General features: G+C 27.8%; 1 protein-coding gene across 1 annotated transcript in view; it reads left to right on the top strand.

Annotated features, from left to right (window-relative positions):
- The window catches only part of LOC107438529 (trypsin-1), a 65,413-nt gene that overhangs the window by 23,513 nt on the left and 19,036 nt on the right, over nt 1-22,864 (top strand). The window contains exons 2-3 of the mRNA XM_043040643.3: nt 9,191-9,435; nt 20,934-21,104. Of these exons, the coding sequence (XP_042896577.1) occupies nt 9,191-9,435; nt 20,934-21,104 (416 nt within the window). The remainder of the gene's footprint in view (nt 1-9,190; nt 9,436-20,933; nt 21,105-22,864) is intronic.

Here is a 22,864-nt window from a genome sequence, read left to right on the forward strand (position 1 = left end):
ATTGTGATAATGAGCACTACATTGTCAGAGTCATTTTGACGAAATAATGCAAATTCAAGATGATAAAAATTAAAATTCCCCACTTCAGGAAATTTTGAAAGATTTCTCAGATATTTTTACGTCCTAAATACGATGTAGGGACAATAAGAATTGAAACTCAAGATGTAAGATTAACATCAGACTTACCAGTGTCCTTACGAGCATGCAAATCTTCGGCAAAACAACAAGAAGAAATGCATAAACAAATTGAAGAATTATTCAAGCATAAGATAATTAAAAAAAGCTCTTCTCCCTATTCAGTTCCAGTAACTTTAGTTTTTAAAAAATATGAAAATAAAAAAAACATAGATTATGTATAGATTATTTAATCTATTATTATTACTAAATCTACTAAATTACTAATTCTGACAGAGAACCATTACCCCTAAGATAGAAAAGAAACTCTCATAGACAAATTAGAAATACTGTATATCTAGGCAATAGTGTGCCTTGATATGATTTTAGGTTTTTGGAATATCCAAATTCAACCTAATGACACTGAAAAACTTTTGTCACCATTAATGGGTTGTAGAAATAGTTAAGATTGTCATTTGGGTGGAAGAACGCCCTAAATATCTTCCAAAGAGCAATACGCTGAATTCTCATAAAACATAAAGCAATGTTCTCCCTAAGCGTTTTTTTAAACGGCAACCCGCTTTCTCTTTGATCCCCCTCTTTGCTCTTTTTGTAAAATAAGCCGCCATCCCTTATAAACACTGCCCTTTTATTCATATTCCATTTTGAAAAAAATTCATTCTCTTTTTAAATAATAATTTCACATTGGTAAAATTATCTGTGTTTATAGGTTTAATTCTGATTACTGTTACAAATATTTATTTTGTTAGGATTATTCTCAACTGGTTAAAATTTTAAACTGGTTAAAGCATTTTTTAGGGGGGGGGGGGTATTAATAAATTTTTAACTGAGTTTAAATTGAATTTTTTTTAATTTAATTAAATACCTTTTTTAAGAAACATGAACTTTAAATGTTTATTTTCTCATAATTTTCACTTTAAATTTTAGACAGAAGCTTTCAAGTTGTTTATCAATTAACCTGTTTTTCAGTTTACTTTTTTGAAATTTCTGCCCCGTTATTGTCTTTTAGCTTGCCTTTAATTAATTTTATAAACTACAAATTTTTCTCTTATTTTGATAGTGAGAGAGAATTTTTGAAATATAGGAGGAGACTTTTGGAAATATTGTCGAAGATAAAATTCAGTTATTACATAATATTACACATTTTTATAAATTTTTACACTGTTAAGTCGTTTTAAAATTCAAAGTGCCCTTTTTAGAGGGGAAGCGCCCCGCCTTTTTTATTCCTAGGGAGAACTCTGCATTAAGTTTCACTTACAGACAATTATTTTGATGATATTAGTTTTTCATAGTTTTGAAAAACATTTAAATCATCTTAAAAATTCTCAAAAATGTAATTGCAAAAACTTACAATTAAAAGCTTCCAAATTCTCTTTCTTGCTAACTAAAATTCAATTTTTAGGTTATGAAGTATGTAACAGTATAGTAACTCCTGATAACAGCAATATTGAATAGAATTAAAAGACCTTTCACTAATTTTAAATCTCTCCATTGTTTTTAGGTTCAATAAATGTGTATTATAAATGTATAAATAATTCTGTTAAAATTAGAGCATCTTTAAATAATCTCTTGAAGAAAGATGCAGCCTAGTGTTGGACTTCCAAATGTCAAGAAGCATTCAAAACTTTAAAAAATGCCTTAATTTGTAAAACCTGTTTTAATCCTAATTTACAATGTCATATTTTCAATTCTAAATTACAATGTCATATTTTTGTTCACGCTACAAAGTGGTATTGGGACAATTTTGAAACAACCAGCTGTTATAGTTGTCGCACATCCAATAGTAATTTATTCTCTTTGTTTAAAAGACGTTGTTAAGAGAAGAAAAAAAGCTTCAACTAATCTTTTTATGTTATTCCTCTATCTAAATCTTCTTCATTTATTATTCAAAACTAAATACTTTCTCGCACTTAATTATGTACTTCCGCTTTTCCTACTCTATATATATAGATCTCAAGTATGTATGAATTCACATTTTATAATTTTTCCTTTGCTAACTGTGAGAAACTTATTATTCCCTCAACCTATTTAATGGACCAATTATAGTTACTCAGGTTATATATATATATATATATATATATATATATATATATATATATATATATATATATATATATATATATATATATATATATATATATATATATATATATATATATATATATATATATATATATATATATATATATATATATATATATTACGAGACTATTTTGTAAGATTTTCCTTAATTTTTATTCTGGAGTATTACCATTCGGTGTCACTTGTCCGTTATCCTCTGTGATTATAATTTTTAAAGGAGTTTAAATTGCTCTTTTTAAATCTTTAAATCCTCCTGTACTTGTGCTGTTTTCTGTTGGCCCTTTGCACCGGTGCATAAGTGAGAGTTCACTGCATATAATATTTGTTATACACTAATAGAAACCAATAACTGCACTTTTATTTCTTTATTTCTAATTTTTATCGAGGATAAAAAACATAGCTAAATCGTTCTTTCTGAAACAAAATGAATCAAGTGATTCATTTTAAAACAACTATTATCAAAAAGGAAAGACTAAACTTTTGTGTATTATTATTTAACATGGACAAAAAACAATCTCTGAAAATCGTTTCTTTATATTTTATAATACTCAAAACCTTATTGTGATACTCTGAATAAATCTGAGATCTGATCTAACAGCAATTCTAACGTATTCAGAATTTCAATGGAGCATGATAAAATATAAAACCTCGGATAAAATATCTTTAGGGCAAGATTTGTATTTACTTTAATATTTTTCAAACTCAAGACTTTTTCCTCTCGAAATTGGTCAACGCAAGACTTAATTCAAAAAACAATGATGAATAGGAAACATACAGTGTTAATATAATTAGCATGCACGAAATTAATGGAAGTGTAGAAAATTCAGAATGTTTATTAATGTGTAAAGGGCAACTATATACAAATATATCTCTGTTTAATATGTAATTTATTTATATCTAAATAATATAACTGATACTGATATAGTTTTCATATAGCTGATACTAATGTAGCTTTTATTCGAATATAGCTCTGTTTCATACTTATATTTTTTTTTACCTATAACGTCTGGATAAAAAAAAAGCAGTAAAATTGCATAACCAATCATCTATTAAGTACGCAAACTATGAAAAACCTACATTGTGAGCAATAAAATCTATTGACTAAAGAATACTTATAAATTATTTCCCTATTTTTACATATCAACCCTTTTAAAATATATTTATACATATGAAAACAATCATCTATTGCTACTTCAAAAACCAGTGTTGTAAAAAGCAAAAACCAATGTGTAAGCAATTTGTAAGTATCTTTTATTACATCTGTATATATGAACCCTCCTGTTTATTAAATTTAAAACATATATTTTATAATTTCTTAGAAATTTTTAAGGAAATAGATTTCAGTATTATTCTTTGCTTCCTACTAAATTTTACATTTATCCTCCCTCAATTTTTTAATAAAAGAAAGTAATAAGATTACATAACCAATCATCTATTACTACTTCGAAACCCAGAGTTGTAAAAAACAAAAACTAATGTGTAAGCAATTTATACGTATATCTTATTACTTCTTCATCACATATGTACCCTTCTGTTTATTAAATTGAAAATATATATTTTATAATTTTTTAAGGAAATAGATTTCACTGTTATTCGTTTTTTTCTACTAAATTTTACATTTATCTTCGCTCAACTTTTTGATAAAAGAAAGTAATAAGAATACATAACCAATCATTTATTACTGCTCATCGTTATCACATACGTACCCTCCCGTTTATTAAATTGAAAACATATACTTTATAATTTTTTTTTTATAATTTGCTTAAGGAAATATATTTTACTATTATTCTTTGTTTCCTACTAAATTTTACATTTATCTTCCTTCAATTTTTTGATACAAGAAAGTAATAAGATTACATAACCAATTATTTATTACTACTTCGAAACCCAACGTTGTAAAAAACAAAAACTAATGTGTAAGCAATTCATACGTTTATCTTATTACTTCTTTATCACATATGTACCCTTCTGTTTGTTAAATTGAAAACATATATATCGTAATATATTAAGTTATGCTTTCTAAGTGATTTTAAGGAAATGGATCTCATTATTAGAATGTACGGGTGATAAAAAATTCCTTCCGCTTCAGTCAATAGATAAGTATTTTTAGAAAGTCATCACACTGGCCCTTCCTTGTGGGTCACTAGTGTCACTAAGTTTGGAACCCGGATCAAGCATGTAGTTACTTTCCCGGATATTGGGTTTACCCCTTATTCTTCCACGTTTCCGACACTTTCCGTTTCTTGAACTGTTGTGTTGCAATGAGAAAAAGGGGTCGGCAAGACCTATTTGAAAGTGAATGAGTCCGTTTATGATCGAAACGTGATCCTCCCTTTCTCTTAAGGCGTTCGTAAATAGAATCTTAAAACTCAAAATGTATGTATGCTTTCATTTTGATAGAGTTTTATTCGTTAAAAATATTTTATTATTTAAAATTGATTTAACTTAAACAACAAAAAAATCAAATAATTTAGTTATATGTTTCTGTAAATTAATATATGAATTGCGAATATTTTTTAGACGCGTAAGTGTAACATGATATTAGAATTATATATATTAACTGCCTACTATTTGCACATACATGCCTTAGTAATTAATTTCGAAACTTTCTTGTTAATTATTAATTTTAAATTTTCATCGCAACGTATACTACTTAAGGATATATTTTAAAAAATTTCATACTTTTAAAATAGTAAACAATATGTTACAAAGATAATTTCAGCAGGCTAAGAATTCTACAAATTTTAATTATTGTGTTATCAAAATATATTTGCATTGTGAAATTTTCCTTTGTTTTAATTACGTGTTTCAAGTAATATATTTCGAACTTTTGCAAATATTTTACATAATAAAGAAAAATAAATTATTTCTGAATAAATAAAATCTCATAATTTGTTTTTTTAGTTTCTTAAAATAATAATAATTTATAAATCTTTATAATTATTAAATTATTATAATTAAAATCTTCATCTTAGTCCTAAAATTTTTATTTTAACGTTATTATTATTAAAATCTTTAATTAATAATTAATTTTTATTTCGTTAAAGAGCAATAAAATCAAATAAAATAAAATAAATAGTTTAATAGAAATAGAAGTAAATAAATACGCCTAAATCCGCATTTTTTTTTTTTTTTACTTTCCTTACATCTGTGAAAATTAAATTAATTGAAAATTAAATTAGCTTTATGATGAAAATTAAATTAGCTTTATTCGTTAATTCAAGTACACTTGATTCTAGAGTTTTATTTTACCTTAAAGATCCATTTTCTTAAAAAATAAAGTCTTCTTTCAAACATGTTACTCATCATAAATTTTATTTGTATTATGTGTTTTATAGTAAAAATAATGCAGCTAAATACAGAAAATAATTTTTCTCGTAAATACTTGAAAAATAATGTAGAAATAGTTTTTCATATCATATCTTACAAAGAAAAAAATTTTTTGCGATTAATAAATTTTAAATCATATAAGGAAAATATATGAAACATAACTCAAGTAACATTATGTTTCTAAAATATAAGGGCTATTAAAAAAATTCTTCCTCTCTTGTTTAGTTTCATTTTTAAATTTCTTTCTCCGTTTTTTTATTTGAAATAAATAGTTTAACAATGAAATTAAACAACGGAAATCAAGTTCAAATATGACAAGTGTTTTGCTAACATATTCACATACATGGAAGATGGTATCACAATATTCATAATTTTTTTTCTAAGAGGGAACAATACCGTTTAGTATTAATACAAGCCTTTTAAAAAATCGTTATATTTCAGTTTAAGTAAATATAAATTTTGATAGAGAAAATTTCTTCTTCTTTGTCTTTTTTTTCCTCTTTCTTTTCTTCTTCTTCTTCATATTATTATTATTATTATTATACAAATCCTTAATCCCTTAAATTCAAATCACAAACTACTCCATTTATGAATTGAAAAAAAAATATTTTCCTCGAAAACATATCAGGATTTATATAACCAATGAAAATATGGGTTTGGGAGATGGGGTTCAATTTCGAATACAGGAAGTTTTTCAAAAATCAACTATTAATTGTTTCATAGCAATTTTTTTACATTTTAATCAAATTTTTGAGAGACTCTTTTTTTACAGTAAGCATACAAACTGTTTATTATTCATCATTTTAATAGCAATAATTTTTATTGGATTTTTCCCTAATACTTCACCTAAAAACATACAATTCTTCATTAAAAGTCAATTACAGTTTAATTATTTTTTAACTTCATACCTTTATTTTTAAAGAAAACTTGTTATTTTATAAAAAAATATATATTTTTTGTAAAATATCAGTCAAAATAGTTTTTGATATTAAAATAAAGAGAGAGAAGCTGAAATTCTTTAAAGTTTCATATTAAGAAATCGTAAAATATTAAAAAAGCTACCAAAAGACTTATAGTTATTTTTCAAAGCGTTTTACCAAATGCTAAGTCTGCAAAATTATTTTGAGCACCATAACTACAAAAGGATAATCAACTTATTTACATTATTTTGAATAGTATTTCTTTATTTTCTTGGCAATTATGGTAGCATAAATGTTTAATTTTTCTGACATACATCTGTTATACGAATGTATTAATTAAAGTAACATTTTTAAATGCCGAGTATTAAAACCCAGTTTCTTTTTAATATTGTTTTTTTAAAATTTCTCAATTTTTTAAATATTTTGTATAAGAAAGTTCACGAGAAGTGGAATATATATAGCAAAAACATATAATCTATGGCAAAAATATACAATATGTAGAAAAAAAAACTGAATAAGTAACTAATACTGTAAAAAGCTTTTCGTTAATAAAAAACATTCAACTGAATTATATCCATTAAAAAAACCTAATTGAAATGTATTACATAAATAAAGAAAAATCGGCGTATTTTTTCGTCTTAAAAATTATTAGTTTTTTTTTCTTTTTACGTAAATAAGTGACAAAATATGTAGTCACTTTCATATTTTAATTTCATTCCACAGATGGTGTCGTGTGCTTATATGCACTAATAAAAATATAAGATATTTAAACGTATTTAACATTGAATTCCAATTTTTGTTTTTTGTTTTTTAAAAAAACTAGATTTCACATTTATTATCTTGTATGAAATCAACATTTTTGAATCAATATTTATTTTCATTAGTACTTCAATGTTTAACTAGAAAATTTATAGTTTTAATTCATAAAATACTGATATCCTACTATTTTATATAGCTAAATTGAATTTTATTCTATCTAGGAAATAAAACAAATTTAAGCAGTAATAGCACATTGAAAATTCAAATTTCAAAATTTCTTTCCAGAAAAACAGTTTATACCTGGGAATAAGCAGGATTTTTTTCACTCCTTCAATTCTAATCCCAGAGACCAGAGAAAAGACCATGAAGCTATGCCTTTATTAGTCAATTACGAACTGAATTTTGGTTAACTCTATAACTTACACTTATCATTTAATCTGGTTTGCGTTATGTTGTTTAAATTAATCTTATGTCTAATATAATTTTTAAAGAAAAGTATTTTATATCACTCCTTCATACCATTTTAAACGTTTCTGAAATACTTATAAGGTATTTCATTAAATTCAATGTAAGATACTAACAGAGTTGCATTTCTTCATTTTAAAGAGTAAACAAATGCTTCAGTAATACATTCCGAACCGTTTTTGAGCTAACAAATGTTTCAAATATAATGAAATCATTATATATCTGAGCTTACATGTATTATGGGGGTGGATATGCATTACTGCAATCGAAAGTCACTCATAACTGCATATTTGAAGTTACTGCATTTCTTATTACTGCATTTTTTAACATTTACTACATTTTTGAAACATTGTTTTCTTATTCAAATCATTTATCAAACGAATTTAAATTAAATCTAACGATTTAACATGTGATTAAATTTCACATTGAATTTTATAATGTTCTGCAGTTATTTTGTTGAGAGCTCAACATACGACGTTAGTGACAAAAAGAAAATTTCAAAATTTTATAAATATATTATAGTACACAACATTTAAATTTATTTCTGTAGGAAACCAAAATATTTAAATATTAAATAAAGTTCATAATACAAAATAAAATTTTAAACATACACGCAATGTTAAAAGCTTGTAATTCTAGATCGTCCAATATTGGAAAACAGTTTCGAATCTAAACCCTCATAAAAATCTCATATCCAGTTCCAAAAACACTAAAAATATTATTACAAAATTTCAAATGCAAATTAATTCCCCTCTACGATGTGCTTTCGTTTACATTGTGTTTGTGGCTATCAAATACATGTACATCGAAAACAACCTGATGCTTTCAAAAAGATGTATCATCTATAGTATTTATCAGCCTCTATCACTTATTTTTTTAAATTCAAAACAACTTTTTAATTTTATCAAACCGGAAAGCTTTAAATGTTTTCTTTCATTTGTCTCAAAAAGTAGAAATATATTATTAAATAAAAAGTTCCAGATAATTTAACCCTCTTCAAATATTTATTTTTGGAAAGAAAAAAAATCTTATAATTATTTTTTTGCTTGAATCAAAAGTAAATTTAAAGAAACTTATTTTTTACGTTTTTTATATTTATTATATAATGTTTTCATAAATATAATATTTTTGATTGGAGCACTAGTTTTTTTTTTCTTTTTCATAAAAAAAAAAATTTCGATATCAGAAAATTTAAAAAATAAAGAAAGAAAAGATTTATAGTTTGCTTGTAATACCAATCTATTAGCGCCAAAATTCCCCGAAAAATCTCTCTAAAATACAAAAACGTTATAAAAAATGCAAGGAAAAGAAAATGAGAATTACCATGATGTTAGTGAAAGGCCATAAACATTTTCAAGCACTAAAAAAGGGAATTAATTTTTTTTTTGCGTGCAAGCACCACAAGTAGAAAAATAATTAATAAATGCCATAATTTATATTCTTATAACCTGAATTGAAATAAAGAATGATAGTATGTATTCTTCTCTGTCTTATTTTAGGATGCTGGAGCGATTGGTGCTTGTGCTGCTCTTGATTATTCAGACAGTCAGCACCTCAGAAGGATATACACCCTTTTCATTTCGTTCATCAGTCAGATATGGAAATCGGAAAAGTGAATCTGGAAGAGTTATTCATAAGACACCACTTAAAAATTCGGATACACCTGTCATACCAAATGATCCACAGAAATTTTTCGATCAGAACTTTTTCTACAACGTAATCAACGTAGCTCAATATTTGCAATGTAAGTATAAGAATAATTTTCCAAAATGAAACAAATCGACAAAAAAACATTTAAGTCTATTAATTGACTTTTTTTAGTCATTTAACATGGTTTTCTGAACACTTTAATAGACAGTCTATTAAAATGTTCAGAAAACTATGGTTCAAAAAACCATGGACTTTTTTAGCCATTTAATATGGCTTCATGGTTCTTCTGCCGAGGAAATTAAAAAAAGACACAGTTTAAATGCTTGATGCACAGTTTAAATACTTGATTACTGTTTTCCTTGAAGCAAAGCTATAATTTTAAACTATATATATCATCTTTTGTGTTAAGAATCATCTGGGCATCATCTGGCTATATATACACTCATGTCCATAAATTAAGGCACAGAAAGAGACAGAAGCCAAACAAATTTGACTTCTTTGTAAAGTCTATGTATTAAACAAAAGGTAAAGAGGAAAAAAGATGTTATAGGTTTGACATAATTAATAAAAAATGCGATTTTTACTCCCTGGAGCAAATATCAAAAAGGAACCTATTTACAAAAATCAGTATAACATGGTTAGTATAATGGTTAATACGGAGTATGTCTCCCGGACGATGCAATATAGGCCGTACAACGCCTAGGCATGCTGAGTATCAAATTATCAATCTGATCTTGGGGAATATTACACCACTTATCAAGCAATGCTCTCCGAAAGTCCGGTAGACAGATGGGAGGGGGTTGACGGGCTGCAATTCGTCGGCCAAGCATATGCCACACATGCTCTATTGGATTCAAGTCCGGTGAGTATGCTGGCCAATCCATACGGGTGATATCTTCCAATTGAAGGCATTCGTCTACAATGTTTGCACGGTGAGGACGGGCGTTGTCGTCCATAAACAGAAATTCAGCACCCATGGCACCCCGAAACAAACGTACATGTTGTTCCAGAATGACATCCCTATAGATGTGGCCTGTCATCGTTACACTCTGAACATGCAGGTCAGTTCTGGAACCAAGAATAGTTCCTCCCCAAACGAGCCATCCTGCACCACCGTAACGGTGTTGTTCAATGGTGTTGTCTTGGTGGTAATGGGTACCTAGCGCTTTCCATATGAAAGTCCGGTGAGAATCAGACTGCAAACTAAACCTGGACTCGTCGGAAAACATCACACAAGACCACTGTTGCGGTGTCCACAATGCATGCTCTCTACTCCAGGCTAATCGCAGGCGACAGTGAGTTGCGGTAAGTGGAACACATCTGACAGGCCTACGAGCATATAGACCAATGTGCCCTAAGCGTCTGTACACGGTCTGTCTTGAAACTGTCGTACTGGTAGCTGAAGAGAGCTGACGAGACAGGTCTGATGCTGTGCTCCGTCTGTTTCTTTTGGCAGTAACTGCCAAATACCGGTCTTCATTCGGCGTTGTAACTCGGGGGCGACCTGTGCTGTAACGTCTTCTCACATTACCATCATCTTGGAATTGTTGCCAAAGCCTGGAGAGGGCACTCTGGGTGATTCCAAGTTCCTCGGATACTTCAAGCTGGGTACGTCCACATTCCAGTCGTCCGATGATTCAGCCACGCAAAAAATCATCCAAATGCTTCCTTTGTGCCATAACTGTGTGGTTATTGCACTGAAAGGCTTTTAAAGCGCTTGTGAACAATTTTACTTCTTTGCCACCATTCCTTATATACCCCTCTCTTACACTCTTGTCATTGTAACGTACTACCAGCATCATCTAGTGGTTTCCTGTAATTTGCATATTCTTCTTCAGGATGTGTGTGATAATTCTACAGGTGAAATTTTAATTTTAGAGTTTGATTTCCGTGTGATTCTGAATTATCCTTAATTTATGGACATGAGTGTATATACAATAACATATTTAAACTCGGCGCACTCAAACATCTAAAGAAAAACCCTTCTTTCATATTAGTGTTTACTTTGTGTTTGATACAATACTATTGGTAAGAGAAGTCAAATGCAAGGTATAAAAATTAACAAACTAATAAATTTTCTAAAACATTTTCCGTCTTTCTCTTTTTACTATAAACTAGTACTTACCAGTTTATCTTCATGACCGGATATTAGTGTTTTAGCCACAGTTCTCTAACAGGAATTTTCAGATCGTCAACTTCTGAATTCATTAGCTTTTAAAATATTAACAACAACACCAAATATTAACACCAACACTTCAAAAAACATTCTAATTTTTCTGAGAAGAAAAAGAAGAAGAAAAAAAAACTAAAAGAAAAAATCTTAAAAATTTATACCTGAGAAAAAGAAAAGAAAAAAGAAATTTAAAAAAGGAAAGGAAGGAAATTTAAATAAATGAATAAAAGATTTTAACAGAAAATTCATGCGAAGTTTTACTTTAAAATATTATAAGAAAAGAAAGATTTCGAAGATTACAGAAGTTTTTAAACTTTTAGTGACAAATAAAAGAATAAAATGTGTCTATAAAACTAATTATGAAATATGAACTGTTAAACATTCAAGTAATTTTAGATGAAAAAATGGATTGAAAATTATGATGAACAATTTTAAATATTAATTACCAATACATTTTTAATAAAAGTTTTCTGTTACAGATACTTACTTATAACTTATTATTGAGTATTATTCCTTTTTTTATGTGCCTTACATTTTATTTAATGTTGTTTTTAAAATAATTGTTCATATTTCCCTGATAAAGTTACTTAAAAATTACAATTACACGTATCAATATTTCAGATAGTTGACAATTTCTAATTTACTACTGCATTTTGTTTCATAAATCTTGTATTACTTCTCCATCCATATAACTAAAGAATAATGTAGGTTAATATTTCATAGTATTCTTAATCATTTCAGTTTCAGTATTGGCAAATGTTTGCTACAAGTTATTCGCTATTTAATAAAACATAGTTATTACATCTTTCTAAATATCATCGCTACTTCGCAATTAAATCCATATCTATGCATGCCTTTGTAGACATTTTTAAGTAATCCCAATTTATCAAAATAATTCTACGGTTCCTTGTGCTTATAATACTTTAGATGACGATAAAATAGGCTCTACAATAGGTGACCCACTAATTTCACTCAATAAAACTAAGAAACCGATGAAATAAATTCATTCTCTGAGAACTAATAAAAATTTATGTCTATAGAAAGGTATTTAAGTCTTTACTAATATACAGTTGATTCATTTGCTACTAAAATGTATATATAAGCAGTCATTTGACACCATAAGCTATCTTTGAGTGTAGTCATTTGTAGCATATTATTCAATTATATAAAAATATCCCACGTTCTAAATTCAGTAGAATAAAATACTTTTACCCCCAGGCAAATATTGCCCCTAATGAACCTTATGAGAATCAAGTTTCGTGGGAATAAACTTGCACCTGTTTTGACGCTTCTAATGTGTTGGTTATAACCATTTAGAAACGTATAACACAATTTTCATGAATTTCTTGAACATCAAGCTAAATATTTTTTTTTTGAAATAAACAAGAAGAAAAATATTCATAGGGGAACGTGTTGCTTGTGTTTTAAGATAAATTTCTACCGGTTAATTTAAGCAATTAGGATAGAAAAGGTAGGAAATCGTCTTAATGTCTTTCCTTTTCTAAACATGCATTCAAGAAAACGCTATTGAAAATCATTCATGTAATTGCTAAATAATGAAAACATTAATTTACTTTTTTCCTTAATTTCTTCATCTTTTTTTTTACGTATTCCCAAGAAAATTCTTCTCTTATAATTACTTTTATATTATTTTTGGAGAAGAATTCTTATTTTTTACATAGTATTCAACAATCAAAAATATATTAATAATAATCTAAAAATTAAAATTTAAAACCTTTGAAATAAATTAATAGTACCGAATTCTTCTCTTATAATTACTTTTATATTGTTTTTGAAGAGGAATTCTTATTTTTTGCATAGTATTCAACAATCCAAAATATATTAATAATAATCTGAAAATTAAAATTTAAAACCTTTGAAATAATTTAACAGTACCGAATTCTTCTCTTAAAATTACTTTTATATTATTTTTGGAGAAGAATTCTTATTTTTTGCATAGTATTCAACAATCCAAAATATATTAATAATAATCTAAAAATTAAAATTTAAAACCTTTGAAATAAATTAATAGTGCCGAATTATATAAACTCACTTCTAAAAAAACTAGATTAGAAGTAAGCAATCAAATGTGATTAAGGAAAAATTATGACTACCAATTAATTTAAAGCATGATAATCCTGCATCAAATAAAGTAGCTGTGCATTTTGTGTAAAAACAAGAAATTTTTTCATGACAAATAATTTAAGACAACATTTCTTGTTCTATTTCAGTGTTTTAACAAGCAAGGTGTTTCGTAATGAGTTCCCTTAATGTATATTTATAGAATCCTTATCAAACATTAAGACAATTTTTTTTTCTTTGCGGGTCACAAATTGTTTATCTAAGCTAGGAAAGAACAAAAACGCAATCGAAATCTGTCAAATCAGAGGTGAGGAAGACAGGTGTACGAAATATCAAAGCTTATTTGATTGTAGTAAAAAATGCGAGGAGTTTTAAGACGATTATAAAATACGCCTTCCAGTTTCACCCAGCTTTGAAAGAGGCTTTGCTTTTCTGTACATCTGCCTTCCTCATTTATAATTTATCGAATTTAAATTTCGCTTTCGTTTTTGCCTCGCTTGATAATAATTTACGATTTTCATTATGTGCTTTTTGTCTTCTTTTTTATAATTAAAAAACACGTATTGACGTACGGAACGTCTTTCATATTTACTATACTACTACTTTATTCTATTTACTCACTTCTCTAATATATATATATATATATATATATATATATATATATATATATATATATATATATATATATATATATATATATATATATATATATATATATACGTTAGGTCGGGTAAGGTTGCTTTTTGAAGGTTTCGTCATCATTTGAAAGGAACGAGTTCCTATTTGTTATTTAAATCGGAAGTCTTTATGAAGAAATCTTCAGATGAAGGCATTGGCCCACATTGGGTTGTCTGGCCAACTATGATGATTATGATGTGATTACTTTTAGAAAAATAATTTCATCAGAATGAAAGAATGGTTGAAGGACTGCTTATTGCTATTAATTTATTACGGATAGTTTATCCGTAATAAATTAATTACAATATAGTAGATCAGTTCAAGTTAAATTAATTAATATTAAGTAGGGAAAAAATATAATCGATAGCGGTTTAGCAATGGCAAACAAGTGCTACTTTGGTTAAGAAAGCCAACTAAAAAGTATATTTCTTTAACAAAAGACAAAAATTAACATATACAAAACACTCTTACGGCCTGTGATCCTATATGGTAGTGAGTGCTGGACTCCTAATGAAAAAGAGGAGAACAAATTGCTGATTTTTGAGAGAGGGATAATTAGAAGAATTATTATTTTTTTTTTTTTTGCAGTCTATGAGAATAACAAATGGCGTACCCTTTGCAATCATGAGTTATATAAAAAGTATAAACAACCAGACATAGTTTATGTTATTAAGGCCAATCGGACTCGATAGATGGGACACCTACATAGATCTGAAGACCAAAACCCCGCCAAAAATGTAGCTTTTTTTAAACCAGAAGGTACAAGAAAAAGGGGTCGTCCACCGACTAGATGACTAGACGTAGTTGAGAGGGACCTAAAGATAATAACTAACTGGAGGGCCATAGCACAGAATAGATCAAGATGGCAAAAACTTATTGGGACAGTCTTGGCCTGTCATAGGCTGCAGTGTCCAAGAAGAAGGAAAAATATATATACAGTGCTAATTCCCTATGTTTATTTATATTTTTCACAATTTTAGAAATGCTTTACTTTAAAAACTTAACGAAAACTAATATTTTATAGTATACTTGATTTAAACATGAAAAAAATAATTATATTTTTTTTAAATATTTTTGAATTTATTTCAAAATTTTCAAATTATGAAATATGTTTATTTCGTTTATTATAATAAAATTTTTAAATACTGTGAATAAAATGTAGATATATTTTTCAGCAATATTAGAAAGTTAAACTAAAAGGAATTACACATCAACTTTGCTATGACTTCAATAATAAGCAATAAAATGTCTTACTTTTGCAATGATCTTAATTTAAATTTTAAAACATTATAGAGTGACTTAAAAGCAAATTTTAGCAATCAAATTTTGTTTAAAATATGGATGAAAGACTCCCAAAACGTTAAAATGTCATGAAAAAATAATGCGCTATTAACCGCAAAATTCTTTTTTTTAATCATACAATTTTTGTTTCTTTTTTATTTTTTAGTAGTTACTTTAAGTTGTTTTCATCACTTTACAGTACATACCCTATAGTTAATATAGTGTTTTTTCACTGAAGATTACGTACATTTCTTACTCATAACCTTCACAAACCCCAATTCTTCGATAAATGCGTTAAAAGCACAATGAAGTATTAGTCTCATAGTATGCGAAAAAGTGACAGATGTTTTTTATTACCTGGGAAAATTACAACCCATTTCCCTAATGCATATAACTCTTCACTACAGTAATTAATCTAATTATTAGTTAAACAACGAATGTATCGCTTTCATATTTTATTAAATTCTTTTTAATTGCTTACTTATTTGTTTCATTTTCCTTTATCTTTGCCTTTAAGTGCGATAAATGTTAATTAAGGCGAAGTACTTTTTTTCCTTTTTTAATATAGTTATAGTTACTACATAAATACTTTTCCATTAAATATCAAAATAGATTTTATTTCTTAGATTACAGGAAAATTTATCACATTAAAGAATTGAATAGGAAGAATATAAATTAGTAAATAAAAATTTGACGTATACTCAAAATTAATGGAAGACAATTTATGCTATATGCATGACTATGCAATGTTTTGAAAAATTTAGTAAGAAAAGTTTCGATTTTTCATTTACCGATTTTGTTCTGTAATTTCTATTGCTGAAAAATTTTATTTCTGCGAGTTCCACATCTGCTAACACCTCCTTAACGTATAATTTTAAGTAATTAAGACAGGTTTTGAATCAAATTTAAAATATGTTAAGACTCGTAAATGGCGTTGGCAGGTAAACCCGAACAATATGCTTCTAGTTTGGCCTAGTCAAAATTCCGAAACATTTAGGTACAGTGCCTCAACTGTAAAGAATAGGCTCCAGTAAAAATACAGAGAAACTTGATTAAAATTTCAATTTCGATTTCTGTTTTTAAATCTGATCAACTTACTTAGTTCATTTAATGTTATATAATTAAATTCAAAAGTTCCTATGAAATATATTAAATTCAAAAGTTCCTATGTTTCTTGATTTTTAAACCTTCATTTGTTTCTTCGTATAAAAACGTTATTTTTATTTATTTAATCCAATAAATAAACGTTTCAGTGCAAAAAACAACGTTTTCTTTTCTTCAATATTTTATAATATACTCTATTTTTTACTAACCAGATTTGATGCAACTGAGTACCAGCATACCTCTGAAAAATTAATATAAGCTCCAAAATATGTTTTATTTTTAAATTGAATAGCATTTCCGATCTAAAGAGCTAATTTTTCTTTCAAATAAAGAGTCATGCAATTTTATTCAAATAACTGTTTAGAAAAAATAGAAAAGTTTAAGACCTGGTTTTGTCTAACTTTTCTCTACACGAAACTCAAATGATAATTTGAATTTTTATAAAAAATTTAAAATAAAGTTTTTTTTTAATTATTAGTATTATATGTCTCAATTTTTGCATCATTGTTAAATATATTTGCTTGTAAATACAAGCAAATATAAATTTAATTGTATTTTTAAATTTCTTTTCATTAAATCTATCTAGTAGCATCACAAAAAGTATACCACTTTCTACTGCAAAATATATTTTGAAAAAATCAGTGATTATTCTTTGATAATTAATTTCAAACAAATTATTTAATACCGTCGTATCTTAACCTTGAACTATATGATCAATAACAGCACTAACATTGCCTATGAAGTATGTTAAACTAAGTTTATTAAATATATTTGCACCACGTTTTAAGATTTCGAACATGTCTTGGAATTACATTATTTATTTAAAACCAGAATCTTATAATCCAAAATTAGAAAATAAAACGGTGAGTTACTGGACATATATTTGAACGCTACAAAGAGAAAAATATATTAGAAGGTCGACTGTTCAACCACGGATATAAAATATTGTAAAACACATTGAACTGTGGTGGCTCAGGGAATAGAGCTCTCGTTTCCCATTTGGGGTGAACCGGGTTCGAATTCCATTGATGGCTGGTTGATTAAACAATTTTTGCACATATCCTCAGTGGTAGACGAATCATGGGGGGGTAAGAGTCCCCTTGCCGTGAGTCTAACCAGGGGTGGGGGGTCGTGATTTTCCTCTCAGTGCAACGCAAATTCAGGTTAGTTCCATCAAAAAGTCCTACACGAAAAAAAAATTTCTCCCAATATTAGATCAAAGAGTGTCCTTGCCTTCTGGATTCGGCTCAAAATTGCAAGGTTACGGAGTTGAAAATTAGTAGTAGTTGTAAACTCAAAACTTGGGTTGGCTGTTCAACAACGGTTATAAAATAAAATACCTGAAAAATAATTTAGAATTGTTTAGAAATTAAAAGATGAACGCAAGATGCTTGTTGTAACGTGCAATATGAAAAATCAAATTGGAAAATAAATGCCATTTAAATTAGAAAAAAATAGTTGCGCATTTTTTTTTAATTTGTCTATTTTTTTAACATAGGTATAAAAAGAAATAATCTGCTTTGAAAGTAGAATTTTATTTTCCAGTTTTCTCTACATAAAAATTACATTATTTCATTTAAAAGGGTTAGTTTCTTTCGTAATTTTTGTTAAATATACATCTTGAAACAGTAGGCATCAGTTCTATTTATATAATTAACAGAGCTGCCAATATATTCCTTTTAAATGCACCAGATGGAGCTACTAGCAGGCAGAGCTTCCATTTAAAACTGAATAAGATTCAAGTATTAGAAACAATTCGAAGAAATGGTTTTCAAGCCTGAAATATTTCGTAGCGTTAAAAGTAGCTTTTTTTCCGGCTTAGCGATAAAAATTTCAGTCACTACTTTTTTTTTTTTTTTTCTTTTGCTCAGCTCGAATAGCAACCGCAAACTTTGACCTTTATTTGACATATATATATTAAATTATCTCGGGCCGGATTTCAAGTCTCCGGGCAATAAGGCTTCAAAAGTTTTACCCAACTCAAACTTCTGAATTTTCTTTGAACGACATTCTTTAATAGATGTTAAGCAAAGATGCATCAAAATTTGATATAAATTAAGAAATTAACGAGAAGAAATTAGTTTAAAACTCGTTAAATTAAAAAATATCAATTAATATATTTTCAAAATTTATGTAATACTTAATACTTAACTAACGATTCCTTGAGAATTTGATAAAAAATAATAAAAATTAATGAGAAGGAAAAAATATAAAACTCTTTAAATTAAACGAACAAACTATCAGTAATTATAACTTTCAAGTTTAAGCGAAACTAACTGACAGTAGTTAATGATTTCTTTTCAAATTTGATAAAAATATTTTATATGAATTTCATGGAAAATTAAATTAAGGATATAAAATTGTGAGTCATTATTGTGTCAACTAAGTTTGTCTTAATACTTGTCTTCTGAATTACATAAAAGATATGATTCATTCATGTTAACAAATTATTAAAATTAAATAATTTAATACTGTACCAAGAGTGAGAAGTATAACTATTTTATAAAGCATTTGAGAATATTTACATGAAATATATTTCTATATGTACTATAGGATCTACATTTAACCTTGTTTGAGACCTTAACTGCTTAATAAAGCAAGCCAGGGGGGTGAAAAGTCGGGAAACTTACTCTATTCCATTTTTTAAAGACTGTTTTTTCTAAGTACATTTATTTTAATAAATTTCAAAACTCGTCCTATTGGAACACTTATAATAATACAATGCATCGCATTGTTTCTAGAATTGAATATTATTCATTTGCAGCTTTCAAACGGGGAACAAAACAGTAACATTTTTAAAAAACATTTTCAAAAAATATTGCATTTTTCCTTAGTTCGTAATATAAAAGTTACAGCTTAATATATCGAGTGTGGCGCGTAATGGAGGACTCGTTGAGACATGTATGAGTAAGCAAAATGTACGCTGAGTTGATTAATGGATTTGCTCACTGCTATAAAATCAATTTAGTAAAATACTATCATTTAAACTGTTCTATCGAAAAAAGTTGTTTAAATTATGAAAATAACACAATTAATGGTACTGTCAATATAAAAAGTTGAAATTGCAGTTGTGAAGGGTTAGAAACAGCTTTGGAAAAATTTGAAGAACAGCTCCAGCAGCTGAAGAATATGCTCAAAATGAAGATGACTCTAAAAGCAGGCAGTTATTCTAAAACAGTGGTTCTCAACCTGGGGGCGATATGGCTCCTCAGTGGGGTGATTATCCTCAGTTGGGTTATCAGGGGGCTATGAGTATTCAAATTTTTAAAAAAAATTGCAATTAATAATAAAAAAGAGCCAGAGAATCGCTCCTCATCTGGGTCCCATCAACACATTTAGTAGAAACAAAATTTTGTTCGGTCATCCACAAAACAAAGAAGTAGGTTGGTCATTTGCTACACAAGAGACATATGCTTAAATTTGACGAACAAAAAGCCTGATATTCAAGCTTTAACTGAAATCCACCAAACACAAGGCAATCATTGAAGAGGTAAAAATGAATAATTGAGTTTTCAAATTTTCAGTGTTTTTATCACATTTTAGTAGCTAACGTTTTCAATTTTTCCAGATTGCATTGAAAAAATAAATTTAAGAAAATGTACTATTGTTTAAATTATTTCGCTTCAATTATCACTTCTTTTTGAAGAAAAAAAAGTGAAAGGAATGCACAATTTTTTTTGTCTTCTTCTAACAATCTTCTAACGCTACAGGATAAAATTGCTTCATTATTAACATTTTAATTTAAATTAAAATCAGGTATAATTGAATATATATTCAAATTTATTGAGATGCTCACTCGCAACAATGCATTGTTTTTTTTTCACTCGAAAAGAAAAAGGAGGCGATAATAATGTCAGTCAACTTCTAGAAGGGGCGGTGAGCAACAAACGGTTGGGAACCACTAAAACATATGAGGCTTCACTTGGGGGTAGATCGTCAAGTTCGAAAGGCTTCCCGTAGCTCTATGTGTATTTTCCTTACATGAATTTTATTTCAAAAATTTTGCATTATTCTTAAAAAATAATTTTTTTATATAATTTTTATGCGTATTTTCTTTTAGAAAACTGTAAAAAAAAATATATATATGAAAAATTTTTTTATAGAAATCTGCTCAATTTCATGCTAGATCGTTTTCTTTTGTTTGTATTATCGTCCAAATTGTCACTCATATATATATATATAAATAGATTTTTATTTGCCTAGGCAGATAATTGGTTCAAAAACACAATAAAATATATAATAAATTTACGTTTATTTTTTTTTCGCTATTTCAGCATTGCCAACTTCATGCCATTACGAAGGAACACGATACGGTTGCAACTTCGGATTGGGTTGCCTTTTTTCAGGGTCGCGGCCAGCAGATTTATGCAATGGCGGTCTCTTATGGAGCTGTTGTGTCCCCAGAAATATTGTACCATCCCTTATCAATCTTGTCAACGAGCCAGGTAAGTTGAATTAATCACATATTCATTAGGCAAAATGCACTGACTTTGTTTAAGTAGGAAAAACTTCTTGTTAGTGTTACCACTTTTTTTAAACGGAGCTTTGATAATCAAGATAGTCAGAACTCACACAACGCAAAAAGTCCCATTCTTCCCAAAACCTAGCGTAATTGCATCAAACTTCCAGAAATGTTTTTATTATATATTTATGGAAAGATAAAGTGTTGGAAGGAAATAAAATATTTTGGGTGAATATAAAATATTTTAGAATGCTTCATCTTCTTTCAAAATATAAGCGTTTAAATTTGGTAACTGATGGGGTGAAAATAATCTGAAATAAAATTTTTATAATAAATATTACAAGCTATTTCCTGTGTTTCATGTAATGTTCAACACACTTTCAAAGATCACTTCACCACTGAGAAAAACATTTGGCCAAATTTTCTTTAACCGTAATAAGGTATCAAGTGGAAACATCGTTTAGTTTAACAATAATTATGTAACGAATCACCGTAGTAAAAAAAAAAGAATATTCTAATTTCATGAAACTTTCTTCGTTTTTGATGAAATCGTTTCCTAATGTAAAGCCCGATGGAACGTTTCGTCAAAGTGACGAATCATCACTTTGACGAACTATAGTCATTTCTTTAAATAAAGAAATTTTGTCATTCTATTTTTTACTAAAAAAAAAACTCAAAAAATCTCGCCAATAATCACTTTATTGTGAGCAACATGCAGCTAAATCAATGTCACCTTAATAACATAATAAAGGCAAATCGAACTGTGAGAAAAGTTTCATCTATGTCCGAAGCGGGATTCGTGACGAAATGATTCTCATAATTGGCGAAATATAGCTCAAGGATTACTGAATCGTCAAAAGTGAGGGTTTTATTTCTGAGAGTGTACAATAATATGGTTCACCATCTCGCTTGAGTAATAAATTCCGGTAAAAAGTACTGGTACTGTAAAAAATTTCTTGTTGAAAGTCCTGAGTGCAGCATCTGTAAAATCCATTTTACACTGAAATTTTATGCCCCAATTTATACAGTAATATCTATTTAATTACAATGATTTTGTGATTTTACGGTAAATATTATTGTAAAAATTACTGTATATCAGATTATTTTTGCCAGTAAAAATCGTTAAAAATAGATTTTTCGGTAAAAAAGCACAGGCCCTTCGGATGCCAGTACTTTTAACCAAAACGTTATCCATAATTTTTTACAGTGTCACAAAATTTTATACGGAATTTTTTACATACCAGGCATTAATTGTAATACAATTACTTTTTTTTCTTCAGTTTTCTAATGTATGCATAAAGTTGTTAACTTTTTTGGAAGTAGAATTTTTTTACTCAAGCATTGAAACGTACTATATTTCATAATTTAGTGTATCCAGCATATTTTTTCTGAAATTTGCTCATTATCAAAATGGCCTTTTTCAAGTTCCATCTCCTCTCGCTCACTCCTCGGCGCATTTTTTGGTCATTTCGCTTAAAATTTCGGATCCAGTGTAATTTCGACTGCACTGAATCACCTTCCAGAGAAAATTTTATTTATATTAATGGAAAATGAATGGAAACAATTTCATTGCGAAGGGTCACCAGTTTATTCCAATTTATTGAGTGGGAATCGCTCTGTCCCCCCACTGCAACTGTAATGATTTACTATGAAGAATCGTCTGAAACCGTTTTCATCTGTAAAAATCTAACTTATTGAACTGATGGTTTATTTATGATTACAGTGAAAATGGTGAAAAACCGT

Source organism: Parasteatoda tepidariorum, chromosome 11 (assembly GCF_982258835.1).
Source record: "Parasteatoda tepidariorum strain Cologne lab strain chromosome 11, Ptep-v5.0, whole genome shotgun sequence".
Taxonomy (NCBI): Eukaryota; Metazoa; Arthropoda; class Arachnida; order Araneae; family Theridiidae; genus Parasteatoda; species Parasteatoda tepidariorum.